Source organism: Homarus americanus, unplaced genomic scaffold (assembly GCF_018991925.1).
Source record: "Homarus americanus isolate GMGI-L3 unplaced genomic scaffold, GMGI_Hamer_2.0 scaffold28, whole genome shotgun sequence".
NCBI lineage: Eukaryota > Metazoa > Arthropoda > Malacostraca > Decapoda > Nephropidae > Homarus > Homarus americanus.
This window is the reverse complement of record NW_024742238.1, coordinates 2,782,180-2,805,664: the sequence shown is the minus strand read 5'-3', so window position 1 is coordinate 2,805,664 and position 23,485 is coordinate 2,782,180. Positions and strand designations below refer to the sequence as shown.

Below are 23,485 nucleotides of genomic sequence, written 5' to 3'. Positions count from 1 at the left end.
TCTTTTCTCTTTAAAAAAATATCGTACCGCTAACCTACTCTCGTCAAACACACCAACACACTTGTTGTCTAAAATTACAAAACTATTAAAACTTCCCTGCAAAGATAACAGAGCGCCTCGGCTAGTGTTTTAACTATTTGTAATAAACATTTGCTAGTATTGTATATATCGCAAGCACCAAATTTCCTCCACGAACTATAGGACGTGACAATAACCCGCCGTAAGCTTGGTTAAGTCCAGTATACAAAGGCCCCTATGGGAACATTACAGAAAGACTTACCGAACAAATATATGCACGTATCAACAAGAAAAGCAAATTATTATTTCGTGTTTCACAGCAGAGGTAACAAGAGCGAATGTGTTCTAGTAAATACTTCCACACTCGGGTTCATGTCACAACTACGCACCCTGTCAACAATGTTATATTTCTTTAAGTAGTAAACAATATCCTCGTGTTTCGAAGACAATCTCTACATAAATGTTATAAATTAAGTTTTATAAAATGTGAATCGGTTAATCAATTCATAACACTTAAGTCGCTTTAAAATTGCATAAAGTTTCATGTAGGAAATGTGTAACTGACAGAGTCTGTAGTAAATTGGTTTAAGTATATATCTTAGCATCAAAAGGCAAGGTTGAGTAAACAGATAATGAAGATAGTCACTCAAGTTCGGAATGTGTGGCATCCCTCACACCGGACCCTGCTAGACCTGCACTACCAAGTGATGATCAGTGCGTCACATCCCAGCTTGTGGTAGCAGTTATCCTCACGCCCTCCAGGAGGTAAAAATGGTCCGCAAGGTTCCTTACCTTCCACAGGAGCCACCGCCGCTGGACCGCAGGAGCTCCTACCGTCCTGTCGCGACCGCAACGCAACTCAGAATGACAACCCGTCAAAGTGTACGGTCAGCAGTCCCGTACCCTCCGCCCCCAACTGGCCACCACTACCTTCAGCGTCACAATCAGCCTTCTGCTATGGCCAGTGTGAGGTAATGCAGCATCGGCACTCTCACCGTCATAGCAAGTATACCAAAACACTGCACTTTATTCTACCCAAGTTTTAATAGCTGGTGATTTATCCTGGCGAGATGAGCAACATTGCCCAAGGCGCTCTGTTTAGCCTGAGATGCAATGGTTTCAGTTTTGGTGCCTTTTATTGACACGGAATATGTTTCCTCTAATTACGAAAAGAAAAAAATAAGGAATACAATAATGACATGATCCATCGGGAGAGAGACAGCATCCACACTTTGTGGTTTACTTTTTTTTAAATTATATCAGTGAAACCATAAGGCTTGTCCACCATGCAGGTAAACTTAAGAGGCTCCGCCCGCTCAGTGAGATGGACCAATCAGAGAACGGGGATCATCTTACATCACTGCGGGAGATCTCTCGGAGGCCACGCCTCCCCCTCCCCCTCCACTCTCCACCAGGGTTACAAACGACAATTCAACCTGGAGGAATTTTGATTCAAGCAAGCATAGATATTTACGGACACATATTGAATAATTCCGAATATAAATGACACTGCGCGTTAATTGAAAATCAATGACAATTTAATGATAGGTATTATAAGGTCACAAATATTAGGTGAAAATTTTAAATTTTAATACTGGGATGTAGATAGAACGAGTTTTTTTTTAAGTTATTGTAAATAATTTGTTGCCCGTTACAGGTTTGTCTATATTAAAACGCTCAATCGCAAACATATCCAATAAATATATGCATGATAATTAAATATTATACATACTGTACACACATACTAATTATATTATCATGAGAATATAAATGTGATAAGTATGGTAAAACGTGTAATTAAACAAAAATTCATTCTTGTCAAAAATGAAGATGAACAATATATATATATATATATATATATATATACTTTTTTTTTCATTTGCAATTATTATCGATGGGAGGATCCGTGTAATTTGTTTCTGATGAGAATCATTCCCAATATAACGAAAGTGTCACCGTCTCACTCACAAGTGTGTGGATGACTCCGCTTAGCTGGACGATCAATAATATCAATTTCAAATTCAATCTCAAACAGGAGAGCTACTGATGGTATGAGGCGAACCAATAGAGGGAATAAGTAACCTCGTATATTTCTGGGTCCGTACTTCATAAATCTAGTGTTGCCCGTCCAACTGAATCTCCAGGACACACACATTAAATTTTTTTAGTATTTATATAATCTTCCTACAACACAATGAAGATGCGCATGCGAATTGATTTTGTACTGAGATAATTAGTAAATTATTATATGCCTTGAAGCTTGACCAAGTTGTGGGCTTACAATATGTCGTTCCCAAATAGCTCTGTTTATACTGTACGTATTTAATAATTTATTTATATACATGTTTATTTGACACTTTTTTGTAATTTTGAGCTAATAATCTCCATATCCTTACTTAGAAGACAAGTGTAAAAATACCAATTTTTGGTTCGTCTTGTTCCTCTTTCATCACCCTAGTTTTGGGGCCATCTATTGTACTATTAATTCTCCTCGATGTATGGGTCCCTCTCCGTCCCTAACTCTTCGCCCAAAGTTTCATCATATCAATACCCTTTTATTTCACAGTACTCACTCGCTCAACTTCTTTGTCTAAGTTCTGTATAATGATTTGTTATGAACTTATGAGTACTTTAAGGTGTTCGAGATGATTACGAACGATGCGCAAATGATTAGGTTTTGAACGCTTTCCGTAAAATTCTGTCCCTATCTAGACAACTACACTTTTACTAATATAATGTATACAGTAGGTAAATCTGAAGTTTTATTTTTAAATCTAAATAAATCAAGTGATTCTGACATTGATTAATTGTCAACGAGTATACAGCTGAATGGGTACACCTCAGCTCCTATAGAGTCAGTTTAAGCCCGAGCCGCCTAACCTTAAGCAATATAGTTGAGAAAATGAAGTCGGTCGAGTGTAGCACCGGTCATCGACATCATGGTTACGAGAATCCCCATCCTAATGACAGAGATGAGAAAATTTACACGCGTTAATCTCGTAGTCTGATTATATCGGGTTGAGTGGTGTTTGATAGCTGTTGAATTAATTACCTTCTTATAATTCACCGTAACAAGTAACAGTCAAAGATTGCCCGCATTGATTTCTGTCTTGAGATTATGAGTCTCCCCAGTGCTTCAGTCACGGATTTACTGACTGAGATTGTGAAGGGTGTTGCTGAATGGGTTCGTTTAGCACGTGGCGGCAACTTTGGACCTAAGACATCAGATCCCACAATCTAAAATGTTTGTACATGTCTTTCTGTATAACTAAAAATTAAAGGATTACCTTTACTAGTTAACTCAAGGCACACACACAAAAACATAAAGAAAACTTAAGGCACAACGATGACGACTAAGTAATCTTGTTAGAAATAAAAAATTGAGTCAACAGGAGCCGGCTATAGGCTACTAGGTACTGTACGACGCAAGATACTGTTGTACAATACTTACTAGCTAATCCAAGTTCCTTACAAAAACAAGATTTTTACATACAATGTGCACACTAGTATATGAGTATTAATGTAAGGCGTGAGACAAAATTGATAATCTGTAGTGTGCCATTTACAAAAATTAAAGGAGTTCTGAATGCTTGTACAGCATTGAAGGACACGTTGACATAAATGTCCAGTGGGGAAGCTCCACGCATGTTTTTGTTGTGTGTACCGAAAATTAAAATAAAATTTAAAATGGTAATAATAACTACTATTAGTATAACAAATAATTGGTCGAGGCTGTATACTGCTAAGTCACGCGACAAGGGCACCCACAAAATACCACTAACTGTTCCGCTCTGCAAAAATTCATTATTATACTGTACTTCCCCGAGTACAAAATTCCGCCGAATAATTTCTCAATGTGCGTTTTCCTCGTTTCTTTCTTTTTTCTTGGGGGGGGGGAGGGAATGTGTATTATAGAAAGAGCATTGTGTTGCTAAAAAAAAAAGTGAAGCTGTGTGGATGATGAGTAAAAAGTTTCTGGGGACAATATGTTTACTGTCGCATTCGCGGATCTAGGGAGAAGGTTATAACGAACCTGATTCTTTGAAAAATTTCTTGTATTATTTTTATAGAAACAAGTTTCCTTCTAGATCTAGACTTCATGTACAGTACTTTGGCAGAATAGTCCTCAAACGTAAACAAAGTACTTAATTCCCTGAGGTTTTAGTTGAGCCGAAGAAGTCAAACTCGATTCATTTGTTAAAAAAACAAAAAACAATGCAACTTAATATACAGTACCCCTTTCTCCAGTCACTCACAATTGAAACTAATTTAACACTTCACGTCTACTATTATTTAACACTAGGCTTAATGCTATAGTATATGGAAGCCTCTTGTACCACTATGATAAAACCTCTGGTTACTGCCCAGGAAAAGTTTTACAGACGATAACTGACTTGAAAAATACTGACCACACGTTTGAAGAGGATGTTATTTCAATTTTAAGGATCTCTCACTGCTGAGCTTCATCTAATGTCCATCTCAGTCCACAGAAAGGCACAGAGCCACTGATCACCTGTTGAAGTTTGCCCGTGGTAACATCTTTTTCTGTATTTATTGGCTTGGATTATTTGAGTGGTCATTGTTAATTATAGTAAATTCTATTTTTGTCTTTTAAATATAGAATATTACTTTTTATCCGAAATTAAAAAAAAAGAACCATCTAGATGTTTTGCGTTCTAAAAGACAAACCTTTCCGCGAATATTGACTGTGATGTCATATACGCCATCAGGGATAATAATACTGTAATACCTAACCTATCTTCAAATATTTTAAAATTAGGTATTGGTAAGTAGATTTAGTTATTTAATTAGTATGTTAGAAAAAGTGGTCCTGAAATTCGCCAGGAAAACCGTGGACAAATTCCTGGAATGCGTGTGGACAAGGAATCTAAAACTAGAGAAGGATGGCCCACTCTTATGGGCAAAAGTGGCGGTTTAAAGCGGCTGGGGAGTAAACTAAATAATTACCAGGCAAGGAATAAAAACGGGAAGACGAAAATTTCAGCGAAATCATTATTTTTTTCTTTTGTACATTTTTTGTAGCAACTGCAACGGAGCCACGGTATTGTGCGGTTACTAATTGCTCAAGCAACGCGTTTTAGGAACAGAAACATTTATTTATTTCGATTTCCGAAAGACTAAGAGAGGCAAGTCGTACACGGTACTCTTACTTCTGTGAATGTTGACCAGTGGTTTATATATGAGCGCTTTCTTTATCTAACGCATTTAGTACTGATAATGTTCCACTCCTCAGAATTTTAACATCAGTGTCATGGAATTTATAAAATGAGCAGGATGCTGTTGTATTTTCGAAAACACAGGCTGGAACTTAGAAGTTTTGGGTCATTACTTGTTTTAAGACCACACGACTTTTTGGCTGAAATGATGTTTTTCCTGTATATTTCGATGTATTTTCAATGGATTTTATGCCTCCTTCTTGGGAAGAATTCATTAAAACCTTACCAATTCAAGTTGTATGGTAAAAATATGCAAAAAATTAACAAATCCAAACCAAACCAACTTTCCCTACCTAACCTAGCTTTATCTAACCTAAAAAAAATAATATACTGTATAGTATAATTTTTCCCAAATCAATTCTCAAATAAAAATTAAATTTTAAAAATTAGCAGGGAAATCTACTGTACTGTACACAAAAAATGTATATATATATATATATATATATATATATATATATATATATATATATATATATATATATATATATGAAAACGTGAATATTCCTCAATTCTACATTCACATTTTCTAAATTTGAATGAGGACAATATTCACTTCTCTCAATTATGAAAGGTTGCCTGTGGTTATACATGTACTGTAGTAGGTCTGGCATCTTTGTGATAATTACACCCATGATAGAGAAAAACACTAAAATAACTGCTAAAATAATTTACAGACTGTGTTTTCCTCCTAACTGGATGTTGCACATGGCATGACTCTGTTTCCCTACTGATATAAACAAACAATATTTTTTCTTCTTTTAGCTCATTTCTTCCTTACCTCATTACAATGTCATACAGTAGTCCCCCACCAACCACAGATTTCGAGTATCCATGATTTAGCGCGGCATCATTTTTCCTCAATGTTCCAATGTATTCATCTGTGCAGCATCCAGCCACTACTCCCACCTCTCTCAGTCTTGTGATCTCATAACATGCAGACATATTTTACTACTCCATACAGTGAATATTTATTACGTATTTTCTACTGTAGTAATAACATTGCTGTTGACTTTAACTATGTCCCCTAAGCATGCACTGGGTGTTAGTGATAAAGGTGAGAAGAAAGTGAAGAGGGCGAGGAACATATATACTCTAGAAAAGAAAGTTGAATTACTTGATAGACTACTGCGTGTTGAGAGCCATGGGAGTAAACTAATCCTCAATTCATACAATTAAGAAAAGTTAGGTTACAATAAAAGCTAATGTTGCTGGTGGCACATCGAAAAGTGCAAAGTTACTTATATGCCACGCGACCATAATCTAAAACAAATGGATGAAAGATCAGGCCCAAGAAAATGTGCCTTTAAGTTCTGAAGTAATACATGTGAAGGCCAGGTGGACGTATAGCTACCTTTAAGGTGCGGGTCGGGAAGTGTGTCCTCTCCCTCCACATCATCCTCAATGAAGAAAAATAAATACCCCTCATACTATAATACTTATATTACTGTACTATTTAATTTATATAAAGCTATTTTATATTTACTTGGCTCAAATTTAATGAAATATACAACACAGGTATTTAGTGAAGAAACAGGCTACCTATTTAGACATTGACGAGTATTATCAGCAGCCGTGGCACCTAACCCCCTATTTCCCATTAGTCTTACCAACCGTGGATTTACTATTCTCTGGGTTTTCCAGGAACCTAACTCCCGCAGTTTGCGAGAGATTGCTGTATTCTGCTTTTCCTTTCTACCTCAAGTTCAAAATCCTTCAATCTCATAACAGAATTCAAGTAGACTGCTTGTCTTTCTTCATTACCTTCACAGCTGTGATAATTTGCTTCTTATAGTAATTACTGTTGTTACCAAACCATTACATACTGCAGGTGTCATCTCAACCATGCTACACAAAACCAATTTTCACATCTCTCATTCCAAAGGTTCTATCATTTTCATTATACTGTAGAATATTTTCATACATTGAATACATGTGATGACTTAAAAACTTCACTTACTGATTGTTCTCTTTGAGGTTTCTTTATTTTCTAAAAGTTTTATTTAACCGATTCTTTTGTGTAACTGAATTTTAATTTCCATGGAGGTAGGTGTTCACACTTCACAATCCACTAAATATTTAGCAACAGGGTAGGCACAGTATCTAAAAAAAAATTGGTAAAACCTGCTAACAAACTTGGTAAATTGAGGAGTCAAACAAACCTGACCTTGGATAAATTTAAGATTGGAAACAGTGAAAATCAACTTATTGTACTTTTTTTCTTGAATCTTTGTAAATAATTTGCCTGCATGACTTTGTCCTTATTCCCCCTCCCCAGTCTGTATGCCTATGCCCACAAACCTTACATGTCCACCCATGCACCACTTTTTTAAAGGAAAATTAATTGAAGTTAATTAATTTTAGGAAATTTCAAGGAAGTTATGTTTACCCATGTTTTACTATTTAACTAGACAACTTAATTGGTTAATGAGCAAATGCCTCCACTTTAACCACTTGTGTACTGTATCCCCCATGCTGAATTAAATTGTTTGGATTACCCAAATAAAATATTAAAAGTGGCATCCCCATAGTGAAGGGGTTAAGTACATTTTCAGCTGAAACGGTTGTCAAAAACTCCACTCCAGCTGGGGCCATGCGACCCCAAGAGAGGATCTCCCATTTGAAACTGCACTTGGTACTGACCCAGTCCCAGGGTTCAATACTAACCTGGATTCTTAGACACCAGCTTCCACTTGGTCAACAGTGTCATGCAACCCCTGACCTGCTGCAATAAAATCCTCCACTTCCTCTGGCAGGAACTCAGTAGAAGCAGGAAGAGCTACAACCAGAACTGACTTGCAGATCATATCACAACTGCCACAATCAAACACATGTCTCTGAAGAGAGATTCTTTATCCTAAAAAAAAAAAAACAGATTGGCACAGATGGTGTCAACATACAAAATACAATCTAAAAATTCACAAGTTCTACAATCAGTAGGATCAATGCAATTCATGGGATACCAAGGGTAAATAGAGTTAGCTTACAACCCAACACTGCAATCTTTAACCTACCAACTTAAGATCATCGCAGATGCAGTCAGTCCCTCGTGTAATACCAAAGATAAATTAATAAAAACTACTGTATATCAATTCAGGAGACATGTTACAAGAGGAATATTAATAAGGCAAAGAACAATAAGCTCTTTGGGGCTTCACGCTTGCAGTACGGAAGGATTTATTCAATCAAATATTGTTTGAATCAGTTGACTAATAGACATGTCTATTTAATACCAGTAACACATATCAAAGGTCTAAATACTGGATTATCAATCCTTGTGGACTGTGAGTAACCAAAGATGTAACTATAGCTGTATGCTATAAAAAATGGGCATAAAGATACTACCTATAAAAAAGAATAGTTTTGCAGATACCCCTGTACTGTAATTTCAGAAACACACAGATAAGACTACAGTACAGTACAAAAATATAAGGTTGTTACAATAAGGTTAATGTAACTCCCAACTAATAACTACTGTACTCCTCCTACTGAGATTGTCCATCTGGTGAGGCTACAACCCATCTACTTTGTATCTCGTCCTTTATTAAAGTCATTTTTGTGCAGTCTTCATTAATATCACAATTAAATATATGAAGCCACACTTACCAGTACAATATAATTAAAGGTAGAAATTTTTCAAAAAATTAAATATATTCTCTTTATTTTGCTTCAATTTGGTGAAATAATATTTATGAAAACAATATACAGTACGGAAAATCTACAGTGCAAGATATTACAAATGCTCATCTTAAATACAAAGATTTGACATCTGTGTGAATCATCAGGTAAAATAGGATTTTAAGCATGGGGATTACTTTCACATTGTACTTAAAGTAGTAGTTAAATTTTTTACATTTCCTTTTTGTTGCCCACATTTTAAATTATAGTCTTAGTTTACATAATTGTTCTTGAAAGTCAAGCTGCTTAATATATACAAGAAAATAAAATATCTGACAACACAAGAGATTAACTTGCTTACAATTTTTTACATTTACAGATCACATTGCACTTCCTTACATAATCATATCTTACCATTACCCACAGTTTTACATTACCTACAAGTAAACCTTATCAAAGCACAGCAATGCACACCTTAGTTTCACGGAACTGTGCATCAAACCCTAACTGACAGTGTGATATAAAGTGGTCCGTGCATGAATCTTCCTTATCAACAAAGTAATACAGTACAATATATCCAATTATCAATAATAAGTTAATGTTGTAAGACATGTTTCAGTTATGGACTTTATTTTAATTTCTAGCAAAACTTTTAAAATTATCATGAAAATTTAATATGCAGTTCTTGATTCAGTATAGCTTCAGTGATCACCTGTTATGGCCTCAACTCATTATTTCCTCAAGTTGGTCAAGTTTAAAACTTTGTGTGTAGCACTTGTTAACGTACAGTTAATATCCATTCATCCCATCTTGAGAAACCTTGAGGACAAGCAGTTGTGCAAGAATTCTTATCATCAGTGATCTTTCAACCCATTAATTCCAAAAGTTAATCAGGTCTGGACAATATTAGCAGTTCAGTCTTGTTTATTATTATGAAAAGATTCAGTCTACAACTATTTGCTTCTTCAATGACCAGTCAGTCCCTCACTGCCTCCTTACCTCCCCATCATAGAAGACCTGTTTTTCACATGCTTTTCAACCACCAGTTTCTAAGACCCATGAACTAATGACGTATGATTTACTTCATTAGGTTTTTAATGAATACCTTTTCAGAACAAGTTTGCTGTTTGCACTTTCCTATTTTTTTAGGGAATAATATTAATTAACAAAATGGGACCATTACTGTGCCTTCACCCCAAACAAATATAACCATCAATACCAAAGATGAGTTTTCCAATCGATTTATTGTCTTACAATAGATGTGTCACTTTCCAAAGATTAGTAGAGACCATCATTCTAACTAATATCATGAGTTGTTTTCTAAAATAGGATTGATCATTGTAAGACTCAAATGACACCCAAAATTATATGTAAAATGGTTTAACTTATAGACTATTTTCAACCAGTACATTCTGTGCTGCCTTATGGTATTGGCTTTTATGACTAAATTATCTTCCCCAGTAGTTATCCTACTTGTATGTATATGAGTGTCCATCATGGCTGCCTACCCCAAATAATACATAAGTAGCTCTTAATATCATGTGAAAGACTACCATATATCTCGGCCTATAAGACGGAATTTGAACCTTAAGGGGGTCAGCCCAAGATTGGGGGTCGTCTTGAGTACCAGGTATAAAGTTCTTACCTCTTAGATATTGTGGTTTAGCGTGTCAAGAGCGGTGATGGAAAACATTGTGAACCACTCACAGGGTCCTACCACTAATTATTTTATACTGAAACTTGCATTTGGGAAGCTGGATTGAAAATGGGATTGCCGGTATATTAAAATGATAAAGATGTATTATGGACCTGTCTAGCATACCATGAAAGGACAATATGCCCCGGTGATGAACACAGCTATCATCGCGCACCCCCGCCATTTGCCAGTGACAAGACAAGAAAGGGAAAGTGACCAGCAGTAAGAGGGGTGAGGTAGGGCTATTTTTAGCCGTCTCTGTGTCCAAGGTGGTCAGTAATGCATATCGGTATATTTACTGATCATAATACTTATCTCCTATAAATAATTCATTTAAAATTTATTTTTTTACAAAGAATATTCAGTAAATGACTGCGTTAATTCTTGAAACTACCGACAGTAGTAAATTTAGGATGAGAATGATGAAGACGAAGTCAGGTCATCTGATTCGGAGTTTGATCCTTAATGATCACCATAAATGTATCAGGTCAACTTCACCTAACAGGTATAATGGTAGCCTCCCTTTGTCGCAAAGCAAGCTTATAAATTAAAGAAAATACTTGCAGTGTGTTTAATATATTACAGTATATTATAAATAAATAAATAAACAAATAAATCGGTAAATCTATTTCAAGTACAAGGAAAAATTTTACTCAACACCGACATTAGTTCCAGTTAAATAACAGGCGCTTAAGTGACGTCACTAGTGTTTACACTACACCAGCCGGTAACATTTGATGACATTACTTGAAGTGAATTGGCCTTATTTTAAAAAACCAAGGATGTGTAAACAGCACTGGTCAATGGGATGGTTGGTAAAGGACTACTGGGTCAGTAAGCTCCCAATGGTAAGTGTCACATTTGGGGTACCGGTCTTATACAGCGAATAGAGCTCAATACCTACTTTTTAAATGGAAATTTTTGGGGTCATCTTATACACCACGTCGCCTTGCAGGCCGATATATACGGTAAGTGAAAAATTTTCACATGACAAATCTACACAAAAACATCAAATTCAAGGCAAAACTCTTAAATAAAAACAACCTTGTGTAGACCAATATTATGAATGTTGAGGGACATATAAGATGTCTGCAGATGGCAACCTTCAATTATTCATCCACAATAATTTTAAAATTCAACTCTAATCCACATGACTGCCAAATTAACACTTGGAATAGTCTAAACATCCTAAGTTTTATCTTGTTATCTAATATCCCCCTTGGTAAAAAAGAAATAACAAAATGTTGAGATATAAAATCACATACACATTGCATCAAATTTGCACAGCTCCATTTACACACAATAAAAATTTAAACCACAAGTAGTTACCCTCGCTTGTCAGACTGCACATCTCCCTTGTAACCAAGAACTGAATTCACATATAATTTACTACATCTTTTAAAACTTGAGACATAAGAATAATTGTCCAAAGCACATCTTCCAGGTTAGGGGTAGAGAGCATCTGATGAGCGAAGGCAGATGACAACCTCACACACACATTACACCATCCATCATTCTGTCTATGCTGCAAATGTGTCTCATTTTCTGGTAGCAAGAGCATTAGCTAACCAGTCCATCGCTTGGTCTAAGCCTTCACCTTTTATAGCTGAAGTCTTGAATATCTGGAAAGTCCGTGTCTTGAGGGCATCCAAACCCAAGGCCGAGTGAACCTCAGCAACTGTCATTGCACCTTCCATATCTTGTTTATTAGCCAGAACTGCTAATATAGCAGATTTCAGTTCATCTTCCTGAAAGTTACAAGAAATAAATAAAATATTTTCAAAATAATACTCAAGAACAAGAACCAGGAATTAATTCTAGTGGAGAACAAAAAGATATAACGTTGATGTAAACAGAATGAGGAATATTAGTGTAAATGAAAAGGTGGGAAAATGATGCTCCACATGGTAATGAAAGCTGAGCTCTAAAATAGCCCTGGACAAGATGATTGATGGGAGGGATCTTACAAAGGTCATTAGTTTCTGTTCCTAACATGGTCACCACTAGCTATGATGGCTGTTATGTGGGAAAACTAGTTTAATAGTGACTGTGAAATGATGAGATGTGATCAAGATGGTACAGTAGTATAATGAGGTGATGGTGGAATGTGATGTTCGTTTGGTAGTGATTGTGGCTTATAATATGTGGTGTGATCATGATGGTAGTAAGGTGTGGTGGTGACTGGGGTGATGAGGTACCCACAGTAGAAGATAAATACAGTATGCAGATACATGTTTTGCACATCTCTCTCCTTCTAGAAACTTCTACATGTTAAAATTTGTACAGTACAGGCATATACACCTGTATCTTCACTATTACTTCAAACAATGAAGTTTTCCTGTCTTGATGTAGAATCTTACTGTCAAAGAGCTTCTTTTAAGGAAACGGTTAAACCAACTCATAGATGGATTCTACTCTGATGAATTGTATAAAATCAGTAGCTTCCAAGCACATCAGAATAACGGTTCTACATGCTTTTGGTGAGTATTGCACAATTAATTTATGGATAACAAACAAGCATAAAACCAGGATTCTACTGTCGTGGCCAGGACAGGGAGCCATTCGTTCTAGAGACAGTAATTTCCTTTACCCGTATTGTATATATGTATGTATGTATGTATGTGTGTGTGTGTGTGTGTGTGTGTGTGTGTGTGTGTGTGTGTGTGTGTGTGTGTGTGGACACACACATACAAAACACAAACAAATAAATAATAATGGGCAAATCCTCTCACAAATGAGCAGAAAAAATGTATTAAAAATGTTGAGTCCACCCTCAACTCCACTCTGTGCTTTGTTATTAATAAAGTACAGAGTAGACTTGAGGGTAGACACATAAAGGTTATATACATTTCTTTGTACAAAAGAAAAATGTCCCTCCCCCCCCCGGTCAGCAAATGTCATTCGCGGATTTGACGATTCGAGGCCATTTTGAGAACTTATTCCCCGCAAATTTGAAGGACATGCTGTATATCAAAAGAGGAAGCACACAAGACCCTTCCTTTTGGGGTAAATTTTGCATGCCGATCCAGGTATCCCCGTTTTGATAATGGACCAACTCAGATACCAAATCTTGAGACACATCACAGAAAATTACAGAAACTTAAAGGGATCTCTCCCATCAGCAAACCTAAAGTACAGTCTGTGCACGATGCATTTTAATCTAACAGAGTGGATAAATTATCAGTCTTGAGCTAAGAACCTAATGGAACTTGTAGTAAACTTTAACTCGGCAAACATCTCATTATATGAATTAAAAATTCAAGGACTGTTTATTACACCTCATCTTCAATCAGTACAAATGACTGCAAGTGTACACTTAATATTGAGCATTAATACAGCTTCAGTAAAACATAACATCATATCATCACCTCTATCTGTAAGCAGAAACAGGAGTAACAAGCAATTCAACATCAGCACTCTTTTAAGCAAGACCATTCTGTGTAAGTGGCAGATTAGGACTGGGAAAATGTGAAGGACTATTTCAAAGGAACCATTTTCTACAACTGAGTGTGACTGAAAATGGTCAAGCCAGGGGAACAATTCCTAGCCCTCAGTCTTTCTGGTCCTGAATGGCAACTTCCACATCAATTCAATTGGAATCTCTTTTCCTTTGGCCGCTGATTAATGCAGGTATAGTCAGAAACATAGTTACAACTAAATAACTGCCACTGTGCTCAAGAAACTCGATATGGTGTCTCTGTCATACAAGCATTTCATCAGGAGCTATCCGCTGAAGTCTGCAGATCATAAAAATATATGACATATACTCCTTTGGACTTACCTCTAACATGGAAACAAGTTCTTGTTTAGAAATGCCTATTCTGTCTCTGTCAGCTGAGTCCACCACATATATGATGGCATCTGTGTTGGAATAGTAGCATCTCCAATACGGTCTGAAACAATAAAATTTAAGTATCCAACTTTGGGGTACAGTTCGTTGCAGCATTGGAAATAAAATAAATACATTTGGAGAAAACCATCTAATATTCAAACTTAAGTCATTTCCAGTTTAATGGGGTGAACAAGTGTAACAAGGTTAACATGTTAAGATGGAACAGGTATGAAAAGCCTTACAACTGAATGGGGTGAAACAAGTGTGTGAAGCCTAACAACTGAATGGGGTTAAACAGGTGTGTGAAGCCTTACAACTGAATGGGGTGAAACAAGTGTGTGAAGCTTAACAACTGAATGGGGTGAAACAGGTGTGTGAAGCCTAACAACTGAAAGTGTGGGGGTCAATGATTTTTTTTAATATATTTCAATATACAGTACTGTACTGAACTTACACAAGTGTAGGTCCACATAATTTGTTTTTAAAATAATCAACAAATTATCAGCCTTTAATAAAAATTATTCCAAGTGAGTGATGGATTTCAGCCATTTGCGCCATAACACATCAGCCAAACCTTTATAAGCATGCATTACACAGTAGAACTTTTCAGGGAAATGTTAATGACTTGTACAGTACTGAATATTTGATTTCTTTTATGTTATACCCTGTATAGCTAATGGTAAACTTAATACATAATAAACTTTAAAATATTGTACAGTATTGTTATATCAAGGAGTACCAAAATTGTATTTCCAATACATATACCCCAGCAAAGCAAATTACTGGTAAACCTTAATTTCTATTTTCAAGATGCCATTTGCTTTACCATGAATGATGCCTGTTATTACAGGTAAAAAAGCAATACAGTTATGTATAAATAATTTAATTTCCATGGAAAGCTATCTGTACTACAAAAAATACTGTACCCTGTACTAGGAAAAAATATAATACATATTGTATTAGTAGGCCTAAAAAGAATATAATATTGTTTAATGTAAAGCAGCAGGACTGGTATAAAGGATAATGAAAATTATCACTGACTAACATCATTAACCCCTTAGTGGGCGGGGGACTCCCTAAGCTGAATAAAATCGCTTGGCATAAGCCAGAATAAATAACAAGATGTGAATTACACGAAAGCGCTTGGGAACTTCGTGTTTTTCTTCTTTCCTTGTGGTTATCAGCATATATATATATATATATATATATATATATATATATATATATATATATATATATATATATATATATATATATATATATATATATATATATATATATATACACAGTGGGGTATGCTATAACGAACGGATCCTACTACGAATATTCCTATAACGAACGGTTTTACCTATAAAATTGAGAATGCTATAACGAACGAAACTCCTACAACGAACATTATTTAATTTTTTTTTTTTTTCTAATTTATTGTTTTTTTATTACAAGTATTAATGATATTGGTTATTTCAGGGGTTTAGATGCATATTTATGCACTTTTTTACAATTTTTACAATTTTATATTATATTTTTCAGTGTTAAGTGGTTGTATTTGGGGGCCTGGAACAGATTAATCCTATAACGAACGAATGCTATAACAAACAAGGTTCTAGAACCAATTAGATTCGTTATAGCATACCCCACTGTATATATATATAATATATATATATCTGTATTTCATGTAGATCCACAATGAAAACGTGGATAAGATAAATCTTGATAACAAGGAAATAACGGAACCTTAGCTTTTTATTCGACATCTTCAGAGGCCTCTGAAGATGTCTGAATAAAGACGAAAGCTAAGGTGCTCCGCTGTTTCCTTTTCCCGTTTTATATATATATATATATATATATATATATATATATATATATATATATATATATATATATATATATATATATATAGAGAGTATTACACAAGTGTTACAGGAGGTTCATGATTTATTTATTTTTTTGGTAAATTACAGAATGTAGGATAGACTTGTCAAAAGATAAAACAATAAAGATAATTTCCTTCAAAAGTCACACACAGTACGTGTTATGGGTTAGACAAAAATTACCGAGCTAAAATTATGTTCATATAAATTGTCCCATTTACTAGTACAATACTACGCTCAACACAAAAGCAGATGACAGTACAGTAATTATTTAAAAAAAAATTAATTCTGTGTTCACTAGTTGTAATTTTGCTGCCCAAAATGCAATGGCATTTAGTGCCACTGGAACTGTCAATTATAGCCTCTTTTAAGTATATACAGTACTGTTTTGTGTTGCCTTTACAGTTTCTAGTACAGTAATGCAGTTAGTAAATAAACAATACATGGTTTGATTACAGTACACTACTGTACAGTACTTAAATTACAACCTAGGCTACAAATAAAGAGTTAACTTGGAAAACATTCAAAAGGGGGACTTTGGTTGGGGATGGGAATTTAACTCCCCTTTTACTATGGAAATCTGCCTTTGCTTATATTGTACTGGTTTTGCTTATACCTCTTACTTTACTGGGTTTTTCCAGAACCACAACCTACAGTATAAATGAGGGCAATCTATAGTTTCATTTCAAACATGATAACTACTTTGCAACTGGTGCCTCCAGTGAAAACTACAAAACCCAAAAATTGCAAGACTATTGTCAAAAGCCTGATAAATATCTCTAAAGAAATAACCTTACCATGTTGCTAAAAGCATTAAACTGTCATCAGAGAAGTGATAGGTTTCCAGATGTGTTATCTGTCGATAGAATCACCATGTTGGCAACAGGTGTCTCCTATCTAGTGTTCTGGGAATAGATGTTACCACACATGATGATTTGCTGAAATCATTTTAAATTTTTTCAGAATAATTTATAATTCATTAAAAAATTCACTCACAAAGTCTTACTTGAGGAGTGAACATCAAATGAATGGCAGAAATGCTGAGCCAATCCCCAAAGCATTGTCTGGATAGGTGTTGCCTAACCCTTGTTGGGTTTACTTCCTTTTTTCTCTTCAGGGATTTTGTTTTCATAATTTATGTACAGTAAGTCCTCGCTTAACGCTGGGGTTACGTTCCTAAAAACGCGACGTTTACGAAACAACGTTAAGCGGATCAATTTTCCCCATAAGAAATAAATAAATACGGGAGTTACGTCCCTCAGCATCCCTTTGCCCCATGAAATACATTACATATACAGAAAATCATTGCCCTTTCTACAGAAAATAGTTCATACATATACGACTACAGTACTAAGTTTGTATTGGTACTCACTGATGGGCGGAGGTGGTAGAGCGAGTGTGTGGTGGGTAGTGAAGCAGAGGAGGTGGATGGCTGGAGGGGAGGAGTATGGCAGGAGCGGAGGAGGAGGGTGGGAGAGAAGGAGGGTGGCAAGTCACTGAGACTCTGCGGCTGCCGAGAGAGCGTAGCGCAGCCACACGAGAAAGAGTGATGCACTATAAAGAGTAGTCCATGACGATGCAAAACGATGTTGTACTGGGTCATCGGGACGTTAAACGAATTTTGGACTATCTAAAGCGACATAGTACCGAAACAACATTAAGCGGGCCGAAGTTATACGAGGACTTACTGTACTGTACTATAATTTCGTGTACAGTACTATCAGAAGAAACTACAATAAAGTAGTTTACAATACTGTATTAAAAGAAATGTGATGAAGACACACCTGGGAACTATAAAAAAACAACATAGCACAGTACATACACACTGAACTGACCACCGCCCAAGGCCACTGCTTGACTTTGACTGCTTATAGAGTTAAGTAGTGAACTAAACTAGCATCATTAATTCATACTATTGTACCATGTGGGAGGGATATAAAAGTTGAGATATTTCTTAAGTTTCTAAGGCAGTTTCAAGGATACCGGATAAGTCACATTTTAATAAGGTAAAAGAAAAACAGATCAGCTGTAAGTACCTGTACTATAAAATTATGGCAGTTGTTTATATGAGGTAAAGTACTGGTATATGATAATAAAATGTGGCTGAACAAAGAACACAAGGAGATTTGGTAACTAACTTCGTTCATATCCAAGTAAAAGATTCAGCAATACTAAGAGATACTGTATTAATACAGTACTGTACTGTATTTGGATCAAATTTTCAATATCCTCACCTGATACTAGTCTGACCTCCTAAGTCCCACACTTGGAACCTGAGATTTTTGTATGTAACTTGTTCTACGTTGAAACCTATAGTTGGAATAGTAGTCACAACTTCGCCAACTTGTAACCGATATAGGATTGTTGTTTTGCCTGCACCGTCCAGTCCAAGGATCAATATACGCATCTCTCGAGAACCAATTAGGCCCCGAAAGTAGCTGAGGAGAGCCCCTAAGGATACAAAGCCCTTTAGTACATAAACTGATAAATAAAATTAAAAAGACATATATAACAAATTTTACATAAACACACACACAAATGTTTATTCAATCCAGCTATACCCTATTTAATGATGGGGTTGCATTCCTAAAAAAACAAATGTTAAAGAAAATAATCGTTTAAAGAGGGATAACAACAAGGCATGGAGGGCAAACAACAGGTTAAAATGGCAGGACAGTAAACACCGAGTACAGTTCTCCATAATAATAATAATAATAATAATAATAATAATAATAATAATAATAATAATAATAATACAGTAATAATAACAATAATACAGTAATAATAATAATAATAAAAATAATAAACGAGTTTGTTATAAATGGTTTTAAAGTTGAACAATACCTTTACAGGTCTCCCACCCTTACCACAATTTCCAATTTTTGCAGTGCTGTTTAGTTAATGTTCTGAACCAACTTCTTTTCTTACAATTTCTCAGTGTTGTTGGTGAATTCCAGCAATGTAGCACTGTGTTGTGTTGTGAATTTGAAGAGTGCAGGAATACCAGTACATTACAGTGCACCATTTCTAAATAGTTTTTAATAAATAATTTAATCACATTTTAATAGATAACAGTAACATTGATGGTAATAGTTTATTAAAAAAAAAATAATAATAATAATTATAAAAATAACAATGTAATAAATTTTATTAATATAAATGGCACCACCTACAAAAGCACTCGCTGAAAAAACTTGCCACTTTGATTCTTGTACTTGCTCTCATCACTGCTCAGGCTATTCTGTCTCTATTGTAACTTGATTTATTCTGACAATTTCTCTTTAAGTATTTGGTCCTAAAAGGGTTATTACAGGTGAAAGTGAAACAAAATTAAAGTGGGTAGCAAAACTAAAATACAATATTGTATTTCTTATGCTTTAGATGGAGGTTATACAGTTGTTCGTCAAAATCATTAAAAAAAGAAATAGAAAAATATTATCTCATACTAATTGGGGAAATTGGGGTAAAAAAGAATTTTTACAGAAATTTTTCTTTAAGTTGCTGGTTAACAAAAGTCAGTGTTCCAAAGTATTACCCTTCATGATGTGTTTACTGGATTGGTAAAGATTCATTTTATGCCCAACTGGATTATTCATTACTATAGTAGTTTTTTTGTATGTATTTTGTTTTGATTTGAATGAATATAACCTTTATGAAGATATAATCCCTTTAATACTAGCAACAACAATGAATCCTTCAAAAGTGGGCAGGGCTTTGAAAACGAGGGAAAATGTAGGGTTAAAAATAAATTCAAATAAACCTCTGGAAACCCGACCTTACCTAGGAAAGTTCTAATCCTATAAAAAACCGTAGTGGATACTTGGCCATGACCAGCTAAGTTCCGACTAACTCTATTTTACTGTGAGTGCACTCTAATTGGCTAAGTACTGTACTTTCTGTTTAATATGACAGGGAGTCCGCCCCCCCGGCTAGGAAATTAGGTAAGGTTAGGTAGGTTTTCTTGGTTGATTAGGTCAGGTTATAGTAAATGTCACCTCTTTTATAATGATAAGAACATGTGGAAAAATTAACAAAATCGAATAACTCCTTCTGGTGGTAGTGCTATTCTCAGGTATTACCATATTTTTAACCTTTTTACAGGTTACTGTAGGTAAGGTTTTCAAAGGTTTGTTTGGTGATATTTTTTTTGTATTTCAACCCACATTTTACCTTTACCGCCCACTTTGAACAACTAATATTGTTGGTAATTGGGGAGATCTTATTGGTTAACATAATCGAAAAAAAAATTTGCATCAGAAACGTAATAGAAAATAGTTTTTTGCTTTCTCCCTATGTAATTTGAATTATGAAATTCCATGTTCGACCTAAAAAGAATCTTTACCTCTGTTTTTCTCAGAAGTTTCTATGCACAACCAAAAAATGGTTAGGTATGTTTATAGCTATACAACGATCGACTCATGGCAAATAAATGCCAAATGTCGCCAATCACGGTCAAATAACATTAGCATTAGTAGGAACTTAGCCGGTCACAGCAAAACATCCACTGCCATAAAAAAATACCTTATTTAACTGATGGTGAAGGAATAAGTGATTCTCTTCTTGTTTTTGCGTGATTTCGGTGCTTAGGTTAGGTTGGAGCCATAACATGAATGACTATGAACACCGTACCAATATAGGATACTTTTGCACATGCTTAAATCTCCATAAATAAGCATTAGCCCCAAAAATAACAGTAATTTTTTTTTAAATCTTCACAAAACACAAGAAAAAATATTTTAGTAAAAAAAATCCATTAGGCATAAAACGAATCTTTAATATTGTTTATAACATCATTAATGAATTTCTAGTATATTCTGAGGGTGTGCAGGTGATAAGTACAAAATTCACTGTACTGTGTTGTGCTTGTCAAAACATTCTAGATTTATAAACTATAACTGTACAGTATTCTGTATACACCTCTGGTAATAATATCCTGGTTCTAAGCCAATAATTAACCGTCATGGTCTTTCAACACAAATCGCGCCACTAAGCACTCCCGTGCAGGCACAATCCCTACCTCTCAGTCTTATCTCACAATGAGAGCACCCCTCCTATACCCAGAAACACGGAACCAGTAAACCGGCCCTATCGACCACGTAAGTTCGTCTCACTACCCTCATAGGCTAGCAGATGCCTCCTCCAAAGATACACTTTGGGTTTGGATCGCTCTACCCAATGTTTATTAAAAGACAGTGGATATTTTGACGTCGGGCTAAGTTCTTACTAACACTATTTTACCGTGAGTGTGCTCTAATTGGCTAATCATCCATTACTAGCTAACAACACGAGAACAATATGTGAACGTGACTGGCAGCATTGGGCATTTATTTCGCCCCGAGTCGATCGTTGTGAAGCTATAAACATAACTAACCAGAGAGAGTTATACGATTTTATTATATTTTTCCACAGAACCTAATAAAACCTGACCTAACCAATCAAAGAAATCTACCTAACCTTACCTAACTTCCTATCGGGGGGGGGGGGGCAGAACCTCTATCATATTAAACAGAAAGTACTTAGCCAATCAGCGCACTCATGGTAAAATATTATTATTAGGAACTTAGCTGGTCACGGCAAAATATCTACTACATGTACATTATTAAAATGGAAATTTTTTTCCTGTTATCAATGCAACCTACGTCGAAAGACTGCGAGGGGGTGAGATTTCCGATCATAGCCAGGAGTGCCAGAGGGTTAAGGATCCACCCATAAAACTTGTCCAAGAATGAATTGTAGTCTACCAGAGGGTTGCCACTTTAGTACAGTGGGGTTTTCTTTGTGATTTCTGCCTGTTATTCTATAATACTACAATATACATTATCATGGCACGTATCTCTTGCAAATTTTTACTAATTTTCCAATTAACGTGTTCTACCAAGAGATATAACTCAAATTTAAGTTACATATTCTGGACAAAATGATTCACATGGGACTAAAATACTGGAAATAATGATGAGCTGCGAGGTTTAATAGCAGACTATGTTTATCATATAGGAAAATGAAAAAAGGTTTATCTTGATAATTTTTCAAGCCTCAAACTGTCTTAAATAGCGAGGTATTAAAGGTTGGGTTGAGCTCCACGTCCACAAACACGATGCTACAACCTGCCGCCCAGTGTTTAGGGCGAACATTTCTCCTGCTTTCTGGACTTTATCTCTAATATTATTCATATAAAATCCATCGTCTATCTTTGTCCATCCTATATCCGTAACGGTCACACCCTGACACTCATAACAACCATTACACTCCCCTGAGAGAGTACCAAAACTTACCCATTCCTAATATTTTTGTTTGACAGCTGGCAACAAAAACACGGTGTTCTACGTGGATGAGTTTATGAAGAAGATGAGAGTCGTCGGGGAGGTTCAGGGACTCTAACATAAGGTATTTCTCTGTTTCGTAACTGTAGATAAAGTGAAGTTAGTATTAAATCGTACAAGTAAAAGAATTCAGGTGTTTATATTTGTGATTCATTCTGATAAGTAACATTTTCAAATATATTGTTCTGATAATGTATTACATGCTTCACCGGCCGCGGTGAAGCATGTAATACACTGTCCCCAAAAAGTATAAAATGATGTTTTTGAGTGTAGATTTTCATGCTCATTCCAAAAATATGACTTAACCTAACCTAATCTGATGAAGAATAATTATCTTTTTCAAAAATCATTCCTCCAAAACAATATTTATATTTTTGTGATTAGCAGGAAAATCTACATTGAAAAACATATTTTTTAGTTTTTTAGACACGGTACATAAAACCGAAAATACCTAATCTAACCTAACCAAACCTAATAAAAATATTACCTGTATATGATTTTTTTTCAAGTCATTTAAGACTGTAGGTTTGAAGCTTAATCTCCTACAGTGAAAAGATTTGAAGATCAAGCTGCATTATTCAAAGTTCGAATAATAATAATGTAATACTGTAGTAATATAAGTCTCTTGTTACATGAACGTTCGCTCTGTAAATATTCGCTAATACAAATATACAAATGCCACACTTAAATCCAATCACTGTTAATGTTAGACTAATTAAATTGTTACTATCTTGACATACTGTACAATTTACATATTTTTGTACCGGTATGTACAATACTGTCTGTTATTAGAAAAGCAAGGTACATTGTTTATCATATATTAGACAAAATATTAGCTGCACAAATGAAATACACAAAATACTGACAGTGCTTATTGTACCTAATTGCTGTAATTT

At 35.2% G+C, this 23,485-nt stretch overlaps 2 protein-coding genes across 3 annotated transcripts in view; both read right to left on the bottom strand.

The window, feature by feature from the left end:
* LOC121876624 (protein Wnt-5b-like) overlaps nucleotides 1–1,019 on the bottom strand; it is a 76,899-nt gene extending 75,880 nt beyond the window's left edge. For both annotated transcript variants that reach the window (XM_042381904.1, XM_042381903.1), the window contains exon 1: nucleotides 811–1,019. The gene's annotated coding sequence lies outside the window, so the exon portion shown is untranslated. The remainder of the gene's footprint in view (nucleotides 1–810) is intronic.
* A 10,346-nt stretch (nucleotides 1,020–11,365) lies between these two features.
* Nucleotides 11,366–22,668, bottom strand: LOC121876533 (ADP-ribosylation factor-like protein 1). Its single transcript, XM_042381714.1, has 4 exons — nucleotides 22,542–22,668; nucleotides 18,504–18,720; nucleotides 14,348–14,459; nucleotides 11,366–12,314 (listed from the first exon to the last, which is right to left on the bottom strand). Exons 1-4 carry the CDS (start codon nucleotides 22,648–22,650, stop codon nucleotides 12,105–12,107), a joined length of 648 nt encoding a protein of 215 aa, XP_042237648.1. The 5' UTR covers nucleotides 22,651–22,668; the 3' UTR covers nucleotides 11,366–12,104.
* Between the last annotated feature and the right edge of the window lie 817 nt (nucleotides 22,669–23,485).

Excerpts from the sequence above, each read along its gene's own strand:
- LOC121876533 (XM_042381714.1), bottom strand. The coding sequence starts at position 22,650 with ATGTTAGAGTCCCTGAACCTCCCCGACGACTCTCATCTTCTTCATAAA. Across the intron at positions 14,460-18,503 it reads GGAGGTCAGACTAGTATCAG|ACCGTATTGGAGATGCTACT; the intron begins GTGAGGATATTG and ends TTATTGTTTCAG. Across the intron at positions 12,315-14,347 it reads AACTTGTTTCCATGTTAGAG|GAAGATGAACTGAAATCTGC; the intron begins GTAAGTCCAAAG and ends TGTAACTTTCAG.